This window comes from Oncorhynchus kisutch, linkage group LG19 (genome assembly GCF_002021735.2).
Source record: "Oncorhynchus kisutch isolate 150728-3 linkage group LG19, Okis_V2, whole genome shotgun sequence".
Taxonomy (NCBI): Eukaryota; Metazoa; Chordata; class Actinopteri; order Salmoniformes; family Salmonidae; genus Oncorhynchus; species Oncorhynchus kisutch.
In genome coordinates this window covers 62,189,269-62,207,114 of record NC_034192.2, presented here as the reverse complement: position 1 = coordinate 62,207,114, position 17,846 = coordinate 62,189,269, and the positions used below count along the sequence as shown (strand labels likewise).

The window sequence follows — 17,846 nt, the reverse complement described above, 5'->3', positions numbered from 1 at the left end:
TGAGGAACAACATTGTGGAGACTGAAGAACAACATTGTGGAGACTGAGGAACAACATTGTGGAGACTGAGGAACAACATTGTGGAGACTGAGGAACAACATTGTGGAGAGTGAGGAACAACAGTGTGGAGAGTGAGGAACAACATTGTGGAGACAGAGGAACAACATTGTGGAGAGTGAGGAACAACAGTGTGGAGAGTGAGGAACAACATTGTGGAGACTGAGGAACAACATTGTGGAGAGTGAGGAACAACAGTGTGGAGAGTGAGGAACAACATTGTGGAGACTGAGGAACAACATTGTGGAGACTGAGGAACAACATTGTGGAGAGTGAGGAACAACATTGTGGAGACTGAGGAACAACAGTGTGGAGAGTGAGGAACAACATTGTGGAGACTGAAGAACAACATTGTGGAGAGTGAGGAACAACAGTGTGGAGACTGAGGAACAACATTGTGGAGACTGAGGAACAACATTGTGGAGACTGAGGAACAACATTGTGGAGACTGAGGAACAACAGTGTGGAGACTGAGGAACAACATTGTGGAGAGTGAGGAACAACATTGTGGAGACTGAGGAACAACATTGTGGAGAATGAGGAACAACAGTGTGGAGAGTGAGGAACAACATTGTGGAGACTGAGGAAAATGGAGACTGAGGAACAACATTGTGGAGACTGAGGAACAACATTGTGGAGACTGAGGAACAACATTGTGGAGACTGAGGAACAACATTGTGGAGACTGAGGAACAACATTGTGGAGACTGAGGAACAACAGTGTGGAGAGTGAGGAACAACATTGTGGAGACTGAGGAACAACATTGTGGAGACTGAGGAACAACATTGTGGAGACTGAGGAACAACATTGTGGAGACTGAGGAACAACATTGTGGAGACTGAGGAACAACATTGTGGAGAGTGAGGAACAACAGTGTGGAGAGTGAGGAACAACATTGTGGAGACTGAAGAACAACATTGTGGAGACTGAGGAACAACATTGTGGAGACTGAGGAACAACATTGTGGAGAGTGAGGAACAACAGTGTGGAGAGTGAGGAACAACATTGTGGAGACTGAAGAACAACATTGTGGAGACTGAGGAACAACATTGTGGAGACTGAGGAACAACATTGTGGAGACTGAGGAACAACATTGTGGAGAGTGAGGAACAACAGTGTGGAGAGTGAGGAACAACATTGTGGAGACAGAGGAACAGTTTTGTCCCTTCCTCCACATTCCATGTTCACACATTAATCAGAAACCATCAAGATACAATAGACAAATTCTGTCCCCTTACAGCCCCTTACTACTGATGTTAAATATACACCAAGATACTTTAGACAAACTGGTTGGTGTTACTCTGTCCCCTTACAGCCCCTTACTACTGATGTTAAATATACACCAAGATATTTTAGACAAACTGGTTGGTGTTACTCTGTCCCCTTACAGCCCCTTACTACTGATGTTAAATATACACCAAGATATTTTAGACAAACTGGTTGGTGTTACTCTGGTCCCTTACAGCTGATGCTCATGTAAGAAGGCAGAGGATCCTCCGTTGGCTGGGGTCTGCTGGCCTGACGAAGATGAGGAAAAGCTTGCCAGAGGGATGACCTTGATGGGGTCAGACTCCTTACTCTTGCTGCTGCAGTGTCTTTCCAGAGTGTTGTAGAACTGCGGCCGGTTCATCCCTTTAGCCAGATCGTCTTTGGGCACAGACCTGCCCAGGGTATGGCACTGACGCCCATCCGCCTTGGCTCCTCTGGCCCATGGGGAGCTCTGCTGGTGCTGGAAGCCAAAGGAGGGCAGGGTAGGCAGGGTACCCGTGTTGGACGGAGACTGGAACTGGGTCACCAGGGAGGGGGGCATCCAGCAGCTGTCGGAGTGGCCCAGGATCAGACATTCCTGGGTGCACGTCTCTGAGGCTTCCGCCAGCGCCTTGGCCAGGTTCACCTCAACTATGGCTGCAGCACAAAGACATTAAACAAAAGAGAATAAAATATGAAAAAGACAAGAAGAGAATGATAACCTGTTAGATGTTTATCTGAAGGTGACCTGTAAATGTTAACCTGTTAGATGTTTATCTGAAGGTGACCTGTAAATGTTAACCTGTTAGATGTTTATCTGAAGGTGACCTGTAAATGTTAACCTGTTAGATGTTTAACTGAAGGTGACCTGTAAATGTCAACCTGTTAGATGTTTAACTGAAGGTGACCTGTAAATGTCAACCTGTTAGATGTTTAACTGAAGGTGACCTGTAAATGTTAACCTGTTAGATGTTTAACTGAAGGTGACCTGTAAATGTTAACCTGTTAGATGTTTAACTGAAGGTGACCTGTAAATGTTAACCTGTTAGATGTTTATCTGAAGGTGACCTGTAAATGTTAACCTGTTAGATGTTTAACTGAAGGTGACCTGTAAATGTTAACCTGTTAGATGTTTAACTGAAGGTGACCTGTAAATGTCAACCTGTTGTAGAAATGAATGGCAGTAATATATGTTTGAATCATCCCAGAAGAAGAAAAACAGCAGCATTTAATTTCCATTTAATTTCCATTTAATTTCCATTTAATTTCCATTTAATTTCCATTTAATTTCAATTGGTGTTCCATTTAATTTCCATTGGTGTTCCATTTAATTTCCATTTAATTTCCATTTAATTTCCATTGGTGTTCCATTTAATTTCCATTGGTGTTCCATTTAATTTCCATTGGTGTTCCATTTAATTTCCATTGCTGTTCCATTTAATTTCCATTGGTTCCCTGTGTTTACCTACAACAGACAAGGAATTCCCAGGAGATTATTTGAAGTTGAGAATAACTGTCTCTGGTGTTGGTGTCTGAGATTGACTTTACTGTATTCAATATTTAAAAGAACATCCTGTTAGCAGTTGACTTTATCCCTCAATAACACAGACCCCAAAGCAAATCAGGGGGAGAAAAATAGGTTTATTCAAAGATAACAAATCATAGTTGTTATGCTGGGAAGTAGATGGTTGATGTTCATTCTTCCCTGTCCTCAGTGATTCTCCACAGAACAAAGTGGTAGGATGTAATTATTATCCCCCAACCGTAGCCTTTGGTTGACCAATTAGAATTCCTTGCAGGCTCAATGTATAGCTAAACAGATAGTAAAGTGGAAAACAATTATTTCCATTGATCGTTAATTCCCTATTCCCTCCCTTGACCTCTAGTCCTCTGCATTGTGTGTTATCTTTAAATATTTCTTACAATCCCAAAGCATTTTTTAAAAATCACTGTCACCATGGCACACCTTGCGTTCTGTGATCTATTCGACATTCAATAAATCTGGTCAGTTACAATAACTCAAAAATGTGAACATTACAAAATCACATGAATCCACATTTAGGATTATTGTTAGGATTCTTGTTAGCATATTTGAGGTGCAAGGTACAATGAGTATAGTTATGAGTGATAAGGGATTTGGGGAGGGAGAAAGCGGGGAGGGAGAAATCAGGGAGGGAGAAATCAAGGCACTCCAACTATCTTATCTCATTATGCTCAAGCTGACATCACATGTGAAATGAGTCCAGGAAGAGATAGAGGCCTCAACATTGAGCCCCAGCAATAAAACCTGTCAACTCTGGTAATTAGAATGTAAAACAGTATGCAACACAGCAAACAGGAACCCATGGTGTTATGGTCTGAGACACTCAGAGGAAAAGAGGAGAGGTCCTTGCTATGACATCACATCAAGTCCTCCAGGTCTCGGCTTCTCATAGAGATCTCATAGAGATAATTTTGCATATAGGCATAAGTAACACTGTTATAAATAATTGAATGGTCCTAGGTCTGTGTCTATGGCTTTGAGATCTCACATTCGAAGTTGAGCATGCTCTGTTTAATTAAATTCCCTAGTCAGCTCAAAATTTTAAACAATGATTTTTCTCAATAGTGAAGTTATTGTATTACCGCTCCATTCCAATTACATAGCCAAACTTTTGAGGGGTGATTACTGATATCCAACCCAAACTCCCAAATCCTATTTGTTTGCAATACTTAATTGCATTCTTTAAGTGAGGAGCTATATATTAATTTATTGAATATAACAAAAGCCAACCTGCTTATAATGACCAAGAACTGGTGAAAAATGTGTAGATTCATTCAAATTGCCAGGAGATACATGGAGTCCCCTGGTGCATGGAGTCTGATCTGAAATATAGAGCCGGATTCAATCTGTATCGCTGAAGTGGTTGACATTCAAAGGCAATGCTCCTGTGTTAAGGGGAAGACTGAATTTACGGTAAACGCATTTATAGCGCACGATATGTAACGCTTCATCAATCCAGATTGAATAGAGACCTAAACCCTCTCAATAATGGCATGCTCAGCCCCCCCAGCCTTTGAGTCTGAATGAATACATCTCCTGAGCAGTAAATGTGTCACCTTTCAGAGGTTCACTAACTTCATTAAAGGGGGAAAAAAATGATGCATCTCACTGAACAAGCACAATCAGGCCAAGTCCTTACGAAATTCCCTGAGTCAATCATTTGATAGCAGTGATTTTTTTTCTGTTGTAGTTGTCTTTGCCAAGGAATTGTTCTGTCTTTTTTTTTTTCCTGAAGGCAAAAACAACATTAAAATAGGTACCCATTATTCAACATACACACACACACACGCACACGCACACACACACACACACACGCGACAAAGCCTCAATACATTTGCAAGGAACACTAGTGCCTCCCCCTCAAAACATAAGTGATCGGTACAAAGAATGGAGAACTTCACATAATACGAGGGTAAGGTATTTGGTGCGGCAGTGCCTTCCCTGGGTGAAGTCACAGTGAGAGATGTCATTGCTGCTGTGACAACAGCCAGAGGAGGAGTGCTGCTATGTCTGTTTGTGACATTACACATTAAACAGCTCAAAGGGAATGGAGTCTGTATCAGTTTCCACTCCACAGGGAACAGGGCTACGACCCGAAAGACACCCTATTCCCTTTGCAGTGCACTACTTTCAATATAGTAGGTGGTGCCTCAGTAGGTGGTGCCTCAGTAGGTGGTGCATCAGTAGGTGGTGGCTCAGTAGGTGGTGCCTCAATAGGTGGTGCCTCAATAGGTGGTGCCTCAGTAGGTGGTGCCTCAGTAGGTGGTGCCTCAGCAGATGGTGCCTCAATAGGTGGTGCCTCAGTAGGTGGTGCCGCAGTAGGTGGGGCCTCAGTAGGTGGTGCCTCAGTAGGTGGTGCCTCAATAGGTGGTGCCTCAGTAGGTGGTGCCTCAATAGGCGGTGCATTAGTAGGTGGTGCCTAAGTAGGTGGTGCCTCAATAGGTGGTGCCTCAGTAGGTGGTGCCTCGGCAGGTGGTGCCTCAGTAGGTGGTGCCTCAATAGGTGGTGCCTCAATAGGTGGTGCCTCAATTGGTGGTGCCTCAGTAGGTGGTGCCTCAGTAGGTGGTGCCTCAGTAGGTGGTGCCTCAGTAGGTGGTGCCTCAGTAGGTGGTGCCTCAATAGGTGGTGCATTAGTAGGTGGTGCCTTGGTAGGTGGTGCCTCAATAGGTGGTGCCTCATTAGGTGGTGCCTCAGTAGGTGGTGCCTCAATAGGTGGTGCCTCAGTAGGTGGTGCCTCAGTGGGTGGTGCAGTGCCTCAGTAGATGGTGCCTCAGTAGGTGGTGCCTCAATAGGTGGTGCCTCAGTAGGTGGTGCCTCAGTGGGTGGTGCAGTGCCTCAGTAGATGGTGCCTCAATAGGTGGTGCCTCAGTAGGTGGTGCCTCCGTAGGTGGTGCCTCAGTAGGTGGTGCCTCAGTAGGTTGTGCCTCAGTAGGTGGTGCCTCAGGCTCCGGTCAAAAGCAGTGAACTATGTAGGGAAAATGCTGCCATTTTGGTCAATGGGTGTTCTGGTTAGTGGGTGATCTGGTTAGTGGGTGATCTGGTTAGTGGGTGATCTGGTTAGTGGGTGATCTGGTCAGTGGGTGATCTGGTCAATGGGTGATCTGGTTAGTGGGTGATCTGGTCAGTGGGTGATCTGGTCAATGGGTGATCTGGTTCGTGGGTGATCTGGTCAGTGGGTGATCTAGTTAGTGGGTGATCTGGTTAGTGAGTGATCTGGTTAGTGGGTGATCTGGTTAGTGGGTGATCTGGTTAGTGGGTGATCTGGTCAATGGGTTATCTGGTCAGTGGGTGATCTGGTTAATGGGTGATCTGGTTGGTGGGTGATCTGGTTAGTGGGTGCTCTGGTTAGTGGGTTATCTGGTTAGTGGGTGATCTGGTTAGTGGGGGATCTGGTTAGTGGGTGCTCTGGTTAGTGGGTGCTCTGATTAGTGGGTGCTCTGGTTAGTGGGTGCTCTGGTTGGTGTGTGATCTGGTTAGTGGGTGCTCTGGTTCGTGGGTGATCTGGTTAGTGGGTGCTCTGGTTCGTGGGTGATCTGGTTAGTGGGTGCTCTGGTTAGTGGGTGATCTGCTTAGTGGGTGCTCTGGTAAGTGGGTGCTCTGGTTAGTTGGTGATCTGGTCAGTGGGTGATCTGGTCGGTGCGTGATCTGGTCAGTGGGTGCTCTGATTACTGGGTGCTCTGGTTAGTGGGTGCTCTGGTTAGTGGGTGCTCTGGTCAGTGGGTGATCTGGTCAATGGGTGATCTGGTTCGTGGGTGATCTGGTCAGTGGGTGATCTGGTTAGTGGGTGATCTGGTTAGTGAGTGATCTGGTTAGTGGGTGATCTGGTTAGTGGGTGATCTGGTTAGTGGGTGATCTGGTCAATGGGTTATCTGGTCAGTGGGTGATCTGGTTAATGGGTGATCTGGTTGGTGGGTGATCTGGTTAGTGGGTGCTCTGGTTAGTGGGTTATCTGGTTAGTGGGTGATCTGGTTAGTGGGTGATCTGGTTAGTGGGTGCTCTGGTTAGTGGGTGCTCTGATTAGTGGGTGCTCTGGTTAGTGGGTGCTCAGGTTGGTGTGTGATCTGGTTAGTGGGTGCTCTGGTTCGTGGGTGATCTGGTTAGTGGGTGCTCTGGTTCGTGGGTGATCTGGTTAGTGGGTGCTCTGGTTAGTGGGTGATCTGCTTAGTGGGTGCTCTGGTAAGTGGGTGCTCTGGTTAGTTGGTGATCTGGTCAGTGGGTGATCTGTTTGGTGCGTGATCTGGTCAGTGGGTGCTCTGATTACTGGGTGCTCTGGTTAGTGGGTGCTCTGGTTAGTGGGTGCTCTGGTCAGTGGGTGATCTGGTCAATGGGTGATCTGGTTCGTGGGTGATCTGGTCAGTGGGTGATCTGGTTAGTGGGTGATCTGGTTAGTGAGTGATCTGGTTAGTGGGTGATCTGGTTAGTGGGTGATCTGGTTAGTGGGTGATCTGGTCAATGGGTTATCTGGTCAGTGGGTGATCTGGTTAATGGGTGATCTGGTTGGTGGGTGATCTGGTTAGTGGGTGCTCTGGTTAGTGGGTTATCTGGTTAGTGGGTGATCTGGTTAGTGGGTGCTCTGGTTAGTGGGTGCTCTGATTAGTGGGTGCTCTGGTTAGTGGGTGCTCTGGTTGGTGTGTGATCTGGTTAGTGGGTGCTCTGGTTCGTGGGTGATCTGGTTAGTGGGTGCTCTGGTCAGTGGGTGATCTGATTAGTGGGTGATCTGGTCAGTGGGTGATCTGGTCAGTGGATGATCTGGTCGGTGGGTGATCTGGTCGGTGGGTGATCTGGTCGGTGGGTGATCTGGTCAGTGGGTGATCTGGTCAGTGGGTGATCTGGTCAAGAGTGTGCAAAGCTGTCATCAAGACAAAGGGTGGCTAATTAGAAGAATCTAAGGTCTAAAATATATATTTTGTTACTACATAATTCCATGTGTGTTATTTCATAACACATAATTGAAGTCTTCACTATTATTCTACAATGTAGAAAATAGTTAAAATACAGAAATACCCTTGAATGAGTAGGTGTGTCCAAACTTTTGGTTCTGTGTACTTCCATCATTTTCTTTCAACTGGTACTGGGGGGGGGCCCAAAACGCTTTCGGGGTGTCAAAAGGAGAACACCAAATGTGTACGTTGAGAGTTTTATCTTTCGATAGTGGGGGTCGTAATAGTTTGTAATTTGCTAAACCGTTCGAACGCTACAGTCGATTTTTTGACAAGAACGATTGTCGGGATGTGTCACGGTCTGAAAAACACTGCTCTAGCTCCGTCACCTTTCACCACAGATATCTCTAACCTAAACTGACAGATTTTTGGAGAAACGTTTTATTATGCTCATTCTATTTTTGCGGGTCGCGGACATTGACCTTAGGGGGTGGAATCTGAATTAGAAACATTTCCCAAACAAATACAAGGATGTTTACCACCATAGCTGGTTATATCTGAAACAAGTTCACAATTAAGACCTGAACAAATACAAGGATGTTTACCACCATACCACCATAGCTAGGCTTCCTGGGGCGGCAGATACCCTAGTGGTTAGAGTGTTGGACTAGTAACCAAAAGGTTGCAAGATCAAACCCCAGAGCTGACAAGGTAAAAATCTGCTGTTCTTCCACTGAACAAGGCAGTTAACCCACTGTTCCTAGGCCAGTTAACCCACTGTTCCTAGGCCAGTTAGCCCACTGTTCCTAGGCCAGTTAACCCACTGTTCCTAGACCAGTTAACCCACTGTTCCTAGGCCAGTTAACCCACTGTTCCTAGACCAGTTAACCCACTGTTCCTAGGCCAGTTAACCCACTGTTCCTAGGCCAGTTAACCCACTGTTCCTAGGCCAGTTAACCCACTGTTCCTAGGCCAGTTAACCCTCTGTTCCTAGGCCAGTTAACACTCTGTTCCTAGGCCAGTGAACCCACTGTTCCTAGACCAGTTAACCCACTGTTCCTAGGCCAGTTAACCCTCTGTTCCTAGGCCAGTTAACCCACTGTTCCTAGACCAGTTAACCCACTGTTCCTAGACCAGTTAACCCACTGTTCCTAGACCAGTTAACCCACTGTTCCTAGACCAGTTAACCCACTGTTCCTAGACCAGTTAACCCACTGTTCCTAGGCCAGTTAACCCACTGTTCCTAGACCAGTTAACCCACTGTTCCTAGGCCAGTTAACCCACTGTTCCTAGGCCAGTTAACCCACTGTTCCTAGGCCAGTTAACCCACTGTTCCTAGGCCAGTTAACCCACTGTTCCTAGGCCAGTTAACCCACTGTTCCTAGGCCAGTTAACCCACTGTTCCTAGGCCAGTTAACCCACTGTTCCTAGGCCAGTTAACCCACTGTTCCTAGGCCAGTGAACCCACTGTTCCTAGGCCATCATTGAAATTAAGAATCTGTTCTTAACTGACTTGCCTCATTTAAATAAATAACATTAGCAACAGGTTCACAATTAAGACCTGCCCACAAAATAAATAAAGAGAGACGGATAAATAATGTAGTTTGTAATTACCAAGACTTTATCATCTTCTATTGCCTCAACACTCCAACTGTACATCAGGATAGGCAAATGGATGGCCATTATTAATAATGGGACTGTTTAACCCCATAGGCACTAGACAAAAGGGACCGATGCTATTTTTTTCCACTACAGACCTAGTCACAAGCATCATTTTGTGTAAGAAGACCATGTTTCATTTGACACGAGAATCATAGAAAAAAATAACCACATATTAAATACTCCCTGGATGTGTTTAATTTCCTCAGCACTCTCTCAACATTCATATTTCAGCCCCTCAAGACCCATCTCATGAGTGATTGATAGTTTCAGAGATGGGTTGCACATGATTTCATGATATATTTATGAAATTACAAACTTAAAAGACAGACAGGCGTATCCCATGTTTCCCATGGAATGTAAACAGGCAGGGTAATAAGTGAAATGCCACAGTAAAAACCATCACAGCATCCGTCTGTATGGAAACCATGACATATCCCATTCAGCGGTGTATATCTAGCCAAACAGTTTCCAGAGCCTTCAGAGTTGGTTACTATGGAGATTAAATTACCCCAGTTATTTGCAGCTAACCCAATTTTATTTCGTTTTTCTTTACTTTTATCAGAAGATAAGGAAGGGTATAATCTCGGAGAAGGCAATAAAGGGTGACAAGCGTTGTCATTGTCACCAGCGACAAGGGCATGAGCAGTGGGCGAGAGAGAGTCAATATGAAATTGTGAGGCAATGAAAAAGGGTTGTGTGCATTGGAAAGATGTAGGTTCTATGTGTCAGGGAGTTCAACGTGGCTGTGTAGGAGGTTTGGCTGGTGTATCAGGGAGGTCAACGTGGCTGTGTTGGAGCTTTGGCTGGTGTATCAGGGAGGTCAACGTGGCTGTGTTGGAGGTTTGGCTGATGTATCAGAGAGGTCAACGTGGCTGTGTTGGAGGTTTGGCTGATGTGTCAGGGAGGTCAACGTGGCTGTGTTGGAGGTTTGGCTGATGTGTCAGGGAGGTCAACATGGCTGTGTAGGAGGTTTGGCTGATGTATCAGGGAGGTCAACATGGCTGTGTAGGAGGTTTGGCTGATGTATCAGGGAGGTCAACATGGCTGTGTAGGAGGTTTGGCTGATGTATCAGGGAGGTCAACATGGCTGTGTAGGAGGTTTGGCTGATGTATCAGGGAGGTCAAGGTGGCTGTGTAGGACAGATTGGACATGATTGATTGTCAGAGCCTCTGACATAGCCATTATTGTGTATGTGACGGTGCAGTACAGTAGTGTAATTGTACATGAAGTGGAGGAATTAGGATAACATTGTGAAATGTCTAAAATAATGTTATGAATGGTGTTTATCACAGTTACTTTGTTATGGATTTCACCGGCCCAGCTCTCATAGAGAAGACTGCATTGGTGAGGATGGCATTGTCCTTTTTCCTCTGTCTTTCTACTTTTCAACAGCAGGTAACGAATGGGCTCCTTAAAACAGACAATGCATCTGAGATAAGGAGGAAAAAGGTCATTCATATATACTCCAGGCTAATTTCATTTGATGCATTCACCAAGGTTCATCGTCACACAATGGCCAGTCCCTGAGCTGAGTATGTATTTATCAGCACTTCAGGGACCCATACTGTTCCACTCCTGCAATCCATCTACCCTAGTCCGCTCCATCTCTCCCCCTCTCCTGTTCTCTCGTATTTGACCCATTGTAACTGAGAGTAATTGCAGGTAGAAAACAACATCTAATGATTGCTTTATCTGGGAGTTGAGAACAGAAAAGTCACAGAGAGGTACTTTCAACAAAGGACAATGTCTGTTGTTTTTTTTTGTTTTTTGACACACAATTTCAGACAACAAAGAATATTATTGACTGGGTTGAGATTAGAACACCCAAACAAATAACAAAGGAACAAAGATAGGACAAAGTGCACAGAGAAAGAAAGGATTACCCAGAACACCCTGTGTCAAACACTTGTTTCGCTCTTTTTGTTAGTGTTGATTAAATACATGTTGCTGGATTGAAGAGACAGATTTTTTTTTCTCTCGACATAAACACCCCCTTGGACAATATATAGACTTAATTGAATATAAATGCAGTAGTCAATCATCCAGCCATGCTGTTCAACTCCCCTCTCCTTTTACTTTCTGTCTGACCGCATAGAAATGTGCAACAAGTTATACCTACTGCTCTGCTCTGTAGCTAGTATTTCTATCAACAAAAAAATAATCAGCAATTAGTCAGTCATGGGCTAATCTTTTTTTAAATTTACATCCACAATTTACTTTCCAAGTCCCGACAGCATCCATTCATGGAAGAGGCATCCAACTCCACAGCTATTCTTTCTTTCTAAAAGTCTGACAGCATGATAAAAGGCATACTACTCTATAACTCTGATTTCAATCAATGCAAACAGAAACAACAATAATGGGCCAAGCTGTTTTTATTCTATCTGTGGTGACCCTTGACTTTTTTTTCTTTTTTTCTTTCTGCGTTGTCGTGGTGACAGTACTGATTGATCTCCTTCGTTACGTGAGATGACCTTGAGGACTGACGGACGAACGGTGATCATGGGGGCTGTCAGCATCAACACAATCAGTGCTGACCAAACACACATACACCCCCGTCCCAAAAACGCCACCCTATTCCCTATATAGGGCACTATTTTTTTTCAACCAGGGCCCCATAAGGTATCTCATAGGGATACGGTCAAAAGTAGTGTGCTACCTAAGGCGTAGGGTGACGTTTAGGATGCAGGCACAGCATGGGACTAGCAGAACAATCAGCCCTAATCACCATAATGGCAGAGGTTGCTAGACTGAAGGAGGAACGGTATTCCATCAAAATGGTCACATTTTTGATCTTGGCAAAGAACAGTGATTATATATATTGTGTAGGTGTGTAGCTACAGAGAAGTAACTCACGTCTATTTATCCGGAGGAAACTAAACCTGTTCTTCCCTTAAAATTCATTGCAGCTAAAGGAAATGTCTGAAATGTTTGTGACTGCAGATTTGTGGTAAAATGGAGACTGTAGTAAACTTTTATAGAAAGTAGATGAAATAGTTTGATAGAGTGAGATTTAACCTATAGATATTGTCTGAGGAGAGAAATTACATAGAAAACGCACTAGCTTACACTGACATACTTTGGGCCTATAGAAGGGTAAATGGCCTAATGTGTCCACCTGGATGAGCAGTAGTTGTTGAACCATAGTACCTGTAGTATACTCTAGTAAGTTTATTGTACGGTCAGTTTTGTGATTCAAATGAAAAGAGGCCTTCACAAAGGACAGCGAACTAGCTACAAGCCGTGTGTTAGACTGGTTACATTCTATACATGTAACAAGCATTTATCACACTGACCCATTGTGCTCCCAATTATTATGGAAAACAAGAATTAATCAAATAAACATTGAAGTGCTTCTCTGCTCTCTGAATAATCTGTACCTTCAATGCATTTCCATGGAGGAGAGAAGGAGGGCAAATAAACTATGTGCCACTGAATATGTTATATATTTTGCAGTCTTTAATGATTACTTCCTGTTTCCCTTAGCCATACATTATTGTTATTGGCTCAGTGGTCAGGCAGATAGTAAGTGGATACAATGGCGTCAACGGAGTCCATCTTTCAACTGTTAACTGGCAGGCAGGAAGCAAGATGCCAAACGCTGGTGTCATCATCTCTGTACATGAGTGATCTAAGACGCTGTATAATCTTTAACACCACATCGCCACAGAGGGGATGGTAAAAGATAAGCAACCGTCTACTGCTGGGTTTTTCATTTGTGTTTCTGAAGTAAATCCATCTAAAGTAACGAGGCTTTCAATTTACCCTGACTTACATTCTCGAACCAGGAACAATGACCTCCAGTAAAATGTAAATTACTTTCGCGGGCCAAAAATATTGGCAAGCAATTCAGGTGCTGCTTAAATGTGTAATCCATAAGGTGTGGCCACACACACACACACACACACACACACACACACACACACACACACACACACACACACACACACACACACACACACACACACACACACACACACACACACACACACACACACACACACACACATGTTGTGTGAGAACATTATTAATACGAGGGGCAGACAACTGTACTTCAGGCCCCCACACATATCTTCTCTTTAAAGGTTTGCCTTTTTTGAAGCGGTACATTGTCTCCTCATGGGGCAAGTATTAATTTTTCACTAAAACCTCTCTTGAATTATGAATTCTGTCCTATTTCTACTCAGTGATAGGTCCACTGGCTGTCTGTCCAGGGGTTGTCCCGGAAAGGGCAAAGCTTTCAGAGAAAGAGTTCACTGCTAACCATGGATCATTTATATATATATATATATATATATATATATATATATATATCAGTGTGTTGGAACAGGAAACTATAACAGTGTATCACCGAATAACATGAAAGCACACTGACACGTTTTGATTCAATAAACCAGAGGTATGTGACTAGTTTTTGACGTTGACTTCACTGCCGTTTCTCCAGCCATACATAGTACCGTTTGGGTATACACGTTAACGGCAACAACAAAATGCCTTTTTCAGGTGACTGTAACTCCCTCTCAAAAAAAATCACAGAGGTAGTTATATGTTTGAGGTTTGTGTTAATGTTTCTGTTTCTGACGGTAAGTTCCTGTTTTGGCGAGCTGAGTGCAGGCTCCTTGTCAACGCACTGTCATTGGAGGATCCACAACAACACAGAAAGAAAATATACTAGAAATATGAGGTGATTTCTCCAGAGTAAGAAGTCAGGAGGATCCTACAGCTCTCTCCCTGGGATTCTGCTGGAGTTCATTTCAACTCACACAGTAACGAAAGACTCCCGATTCAGACTCCATTGAAACAAACGCAGCTACGGTAATATCCACTCTTACGACATTATTTCAGTGTTAAAATGTATATTTCCTTTTGTATGCAACTCTGAAAACTAAAGTACGGTGAAATTGAGTGGATTCATACTATGCTATTCATACTATTCATACTATTCATACATACATAGAATTCCATCCATGCTGATGAAGATAATGCACAAGAGGACAGAACATTATAACATTCTATAGGGGAGGGGCCAATAAAAATAGCTATGCCACTCCATTGCTCCAGAGACTGAAGAACATTGACCCCAATGGCTTTTTCTGTTTCGCCCAAGGCACTAACTATTAAACATTAGCATAACACTACACACCTGATTTTGTGGATATGCCCTAAGACTAGCAGTCCCTCACTTCACTGTTTCATCTGTCTTTTCCTGCCTCCCCTCAACACTTCTACTGATCTGTCTTCCTCCCCTAACCTCAACACTTCTATCAATCTGTCTTCCTCCCCTAACCTCAACACTTCTACTGATCTGTCTTCCTCCCCTAACCTCAACACTTCTATCAATCTGTCTTCCTCCCCTAACCTCAACACTTCTACTGATCTGTCTTCCTCCCCTAACCTCAGCACTTCTATCAATCTGTCTTCCTCACCTAACCTCAATACTTCTACTGATCTGTCTTCCTCCCCTAACCTCAACATTTCTACTGATCTGTCTTCCTCCCCCAACCTCAACACTTCTACTGATCTGTCTTCCTGCCCCAACCTCAACATTTCTACTGATCTGTCTTCCTCCCCTAACCTAAACACTTCTACTGATCTGTCTTCCTCCCCTAACCTCAACACTTCTACTGATCTGTCTTCCTCCCCTCCCCTAACCTCAACACTTCTACTGATCTGTCTTCCTCCCCTAACCTCAACACTTCTACTGATCTGTCTTCCTCCCCTAACCTCAACACTTCTACTGATCTGTCTTCCTCCCCAACATCAACACTTCTACTGATCTGTCTTCCTCCCCTGACCTCAACACTTCTACTGATCTGTCTTCCTCCCCTGACCTCAGCACTTCTATCAATCTGTCTTCCTCACCTAACCTCAGCACTTCTATCAATCTGTCTTCCTCACCTAACCTCAACACTTCTACTGATCTGTCTTCCTCCCCTAACCTCAACACTTCTACTATCGGTCTTCCTCCCCTCCCCTAACCTCAACACTTCTACTATCTGTCTTCCTCCCCTCCCCTAACCTCAAAACTTCTACTGATCTGTCTTCCTCCCCTAACCTCAACACTTCTACTGATCTGTCTTCCTCCCCTAACCTCAACACTTCTATCAATCTGTCTTCCTTCCCTAACCTCAACACTTCTATCAATATGTCTTCCTCACCTAACCTCAACACTTCTACTGATCTGTCTTCCTCCCCTAACCTCAACACTTCTACTGATCTGTCTTCCTCCCCAACCTCAACACTACTACTGATCTGTCTTCCTCCCCTGACCTCAACACTTCTACTGATCTGTCTTCCTCCCCCAACCTCAACACTTCTACTGATCTGTCTTCCTCCCCTAACCTAAACACTTCTACTGATCTGTCTTCCTCCCCTAACCTCAACACTTCTACTGATCTGTCTTCCTCCCCTAACCTCAACACTTCTACTGATCTGTCTTCCTCCGCTAACCTCAAAACTTCTACTGATCTGTCTCCCTCCCCTAACCTCAACACTTCTACTGATCTGTCTCCCTCCCCTAACCTCAACACTTCTACTGATCTGTCTTCCTCCCCTAACCTCAACACTTCTACTGATCTGTCTTCCTCCCCTAACCTCAACACTTCTACTGATCTGTCTTCCTCCCCTAACCTCAACACATCTACTGATCTGTCTTCCTCCCCTAACCTCAACACTTCTACTGATCTGTCTTCCTCCCCTCCCCTAACCTCAACACTTCTATCAATCTGTCTTCCTTCCCTAACATCAACACTTCTACTGATCTGTCTTCCTCCCCTAACCTCAACACTTCTATCAATCTGTCTTCCTCCACTAACCTCAACACGTCTATCAATCTGTCTTCTTCACCTAACCTTAACACTTCTACTGATCTGTCTTCCTCAACACTTCTACTGATCTGTCTTCCTCCGCTAACCTCAAAACTTCTACTGATCTGTCTCCCTCCCCTAACCTCAACACTTCTACTGATCTGTCTCCCTCCCCTAACCTCAACACTTCTACTGATCTGTCTTCCTCCCCTAACCTCAACACTTCTACTGATCTGTCTTCCTCCCCTAACCTCAACACTTCTACTGATCTGTCTTCCTCCCCTAACCTCAACACATCTACTGATCTGTCTTCCTCCCCTAACCTCAACACTTCTACTGATCTGTCTTCCTCCCCTCCCCTAACCTCAACACTTCTATCAATCTGTCTTCCTTCCCTAACATCAACACTTCTACTGATCTGTCTTCCTCCCCTAACCTCAACACTTCTATCAATCTGTCTTCCTCCACTAACCTCAACACGTCTATCAATCTGTCTTCTTCACCTAACCTTAACACTTCTACTGATCTGTCTTCCTCAACACTTCTACTGATCTGTCTTCCTCCCCTAACCTCAACACGTCTTTCAACTACAGTTACGTTTGAGTCATTTAGCAGACTGTCATTTAGCAGACTGTCATTTAGCAATGTGAGCTCAGAGAATCCATGGCTCATCCTATGCTGCATGACATCATCAGACTCTGTGTTCTGGCCCGCAGTCTATTCAGGCAGGCACTGTGTTACTCACTCTATAAAGACACCAACAGCATCTCTATGTTAATATTCTATTCACTGAGAGAAGACATACACCACTTCATAAAGACAACAACAGCATTGCTATGTTAATATTCTATTCCCTGAGAGAAGACAGACACCACTCCATAGACACCAACATCATCTCTATGTTAATATTCTACTCACTGAGAAAAGACAGACACCACTTCATAAAGACACCCCTTCATAAAGACACCAATAACATCTCTATGATAATGTCCTATTAACTGAGAGAAGACAGACACCATTTCATAAAGACACCAATAACATCTCTATGATAATGTCCTATTCACTGAGAGAAGACAGACACCACTTCATAAAGATACCAATAAAATCTCTATGATAATGTTCTATTCACTGAGAGAAGACAGACACCACTTCATAAAGACACAACTTCATAAAGACACCAATAACATCTCTATGATAATGTTCTATTCACTGAGAGAAGACAGACACCCCTTCATAAAGAAACCACTTCATAAAGACACCAATAACATCTCTATGATGATGTTCTATTTTTTAAATTTCACCTTTATATAACCAGATAGGCCAGTTGAGAACAAGTTCGATGAGGGAAGACAGAAACTTCCTTCTGATACATGTAATTGCCCTATTGTTGTATTGTTATTATTATTAGTGTTACTATTATCATTATTGCTATTATTATTGTTATTATTATTGCTATTATTATTGTTATTATTATTGTTATTATTATTATTATCATTATTATTGCTATTAATATTATTATCATTATTATTGTTATTATTATTGTTATCATTATTATTGCTATTATTATAGTTATTATTATTGTTATTATTATTGTTATTATTATTGTTATTATTATTAGTGTTATTATCCTTATTATTGTTATTATTATT

The 17,846-nt window shown here is 43.6% G+C and overlaps 1 protein-coding gene across 1 annotated transcript in view; it reads right to left on the bottom strand.

Annotated features, from left to right (window-relative positions):
* Nucleotides 1–1,120: 1,120 nt before the first annotated feature.
* LOC109865042 (protocadherin-11 X-linked) overlaps nucleotides 1,121–17,846 on the bottom strand; it is a 301,820-nt gene continuing 285,094 nt past the window's right edge. The window contains exon 7 of the mRNA XM_031798643.1: nucleotides 1,121–1,962. Within this exon, the coding sequence (XP_031654503.1) occupies nucleotides 1,517–1,962 (446 nt within the window). The 3' untranslated portion in view covers nucleotides 1,121–1,516. The remainder of the gene's footprint in view (nucleotides 1,963–17,846) is intronic.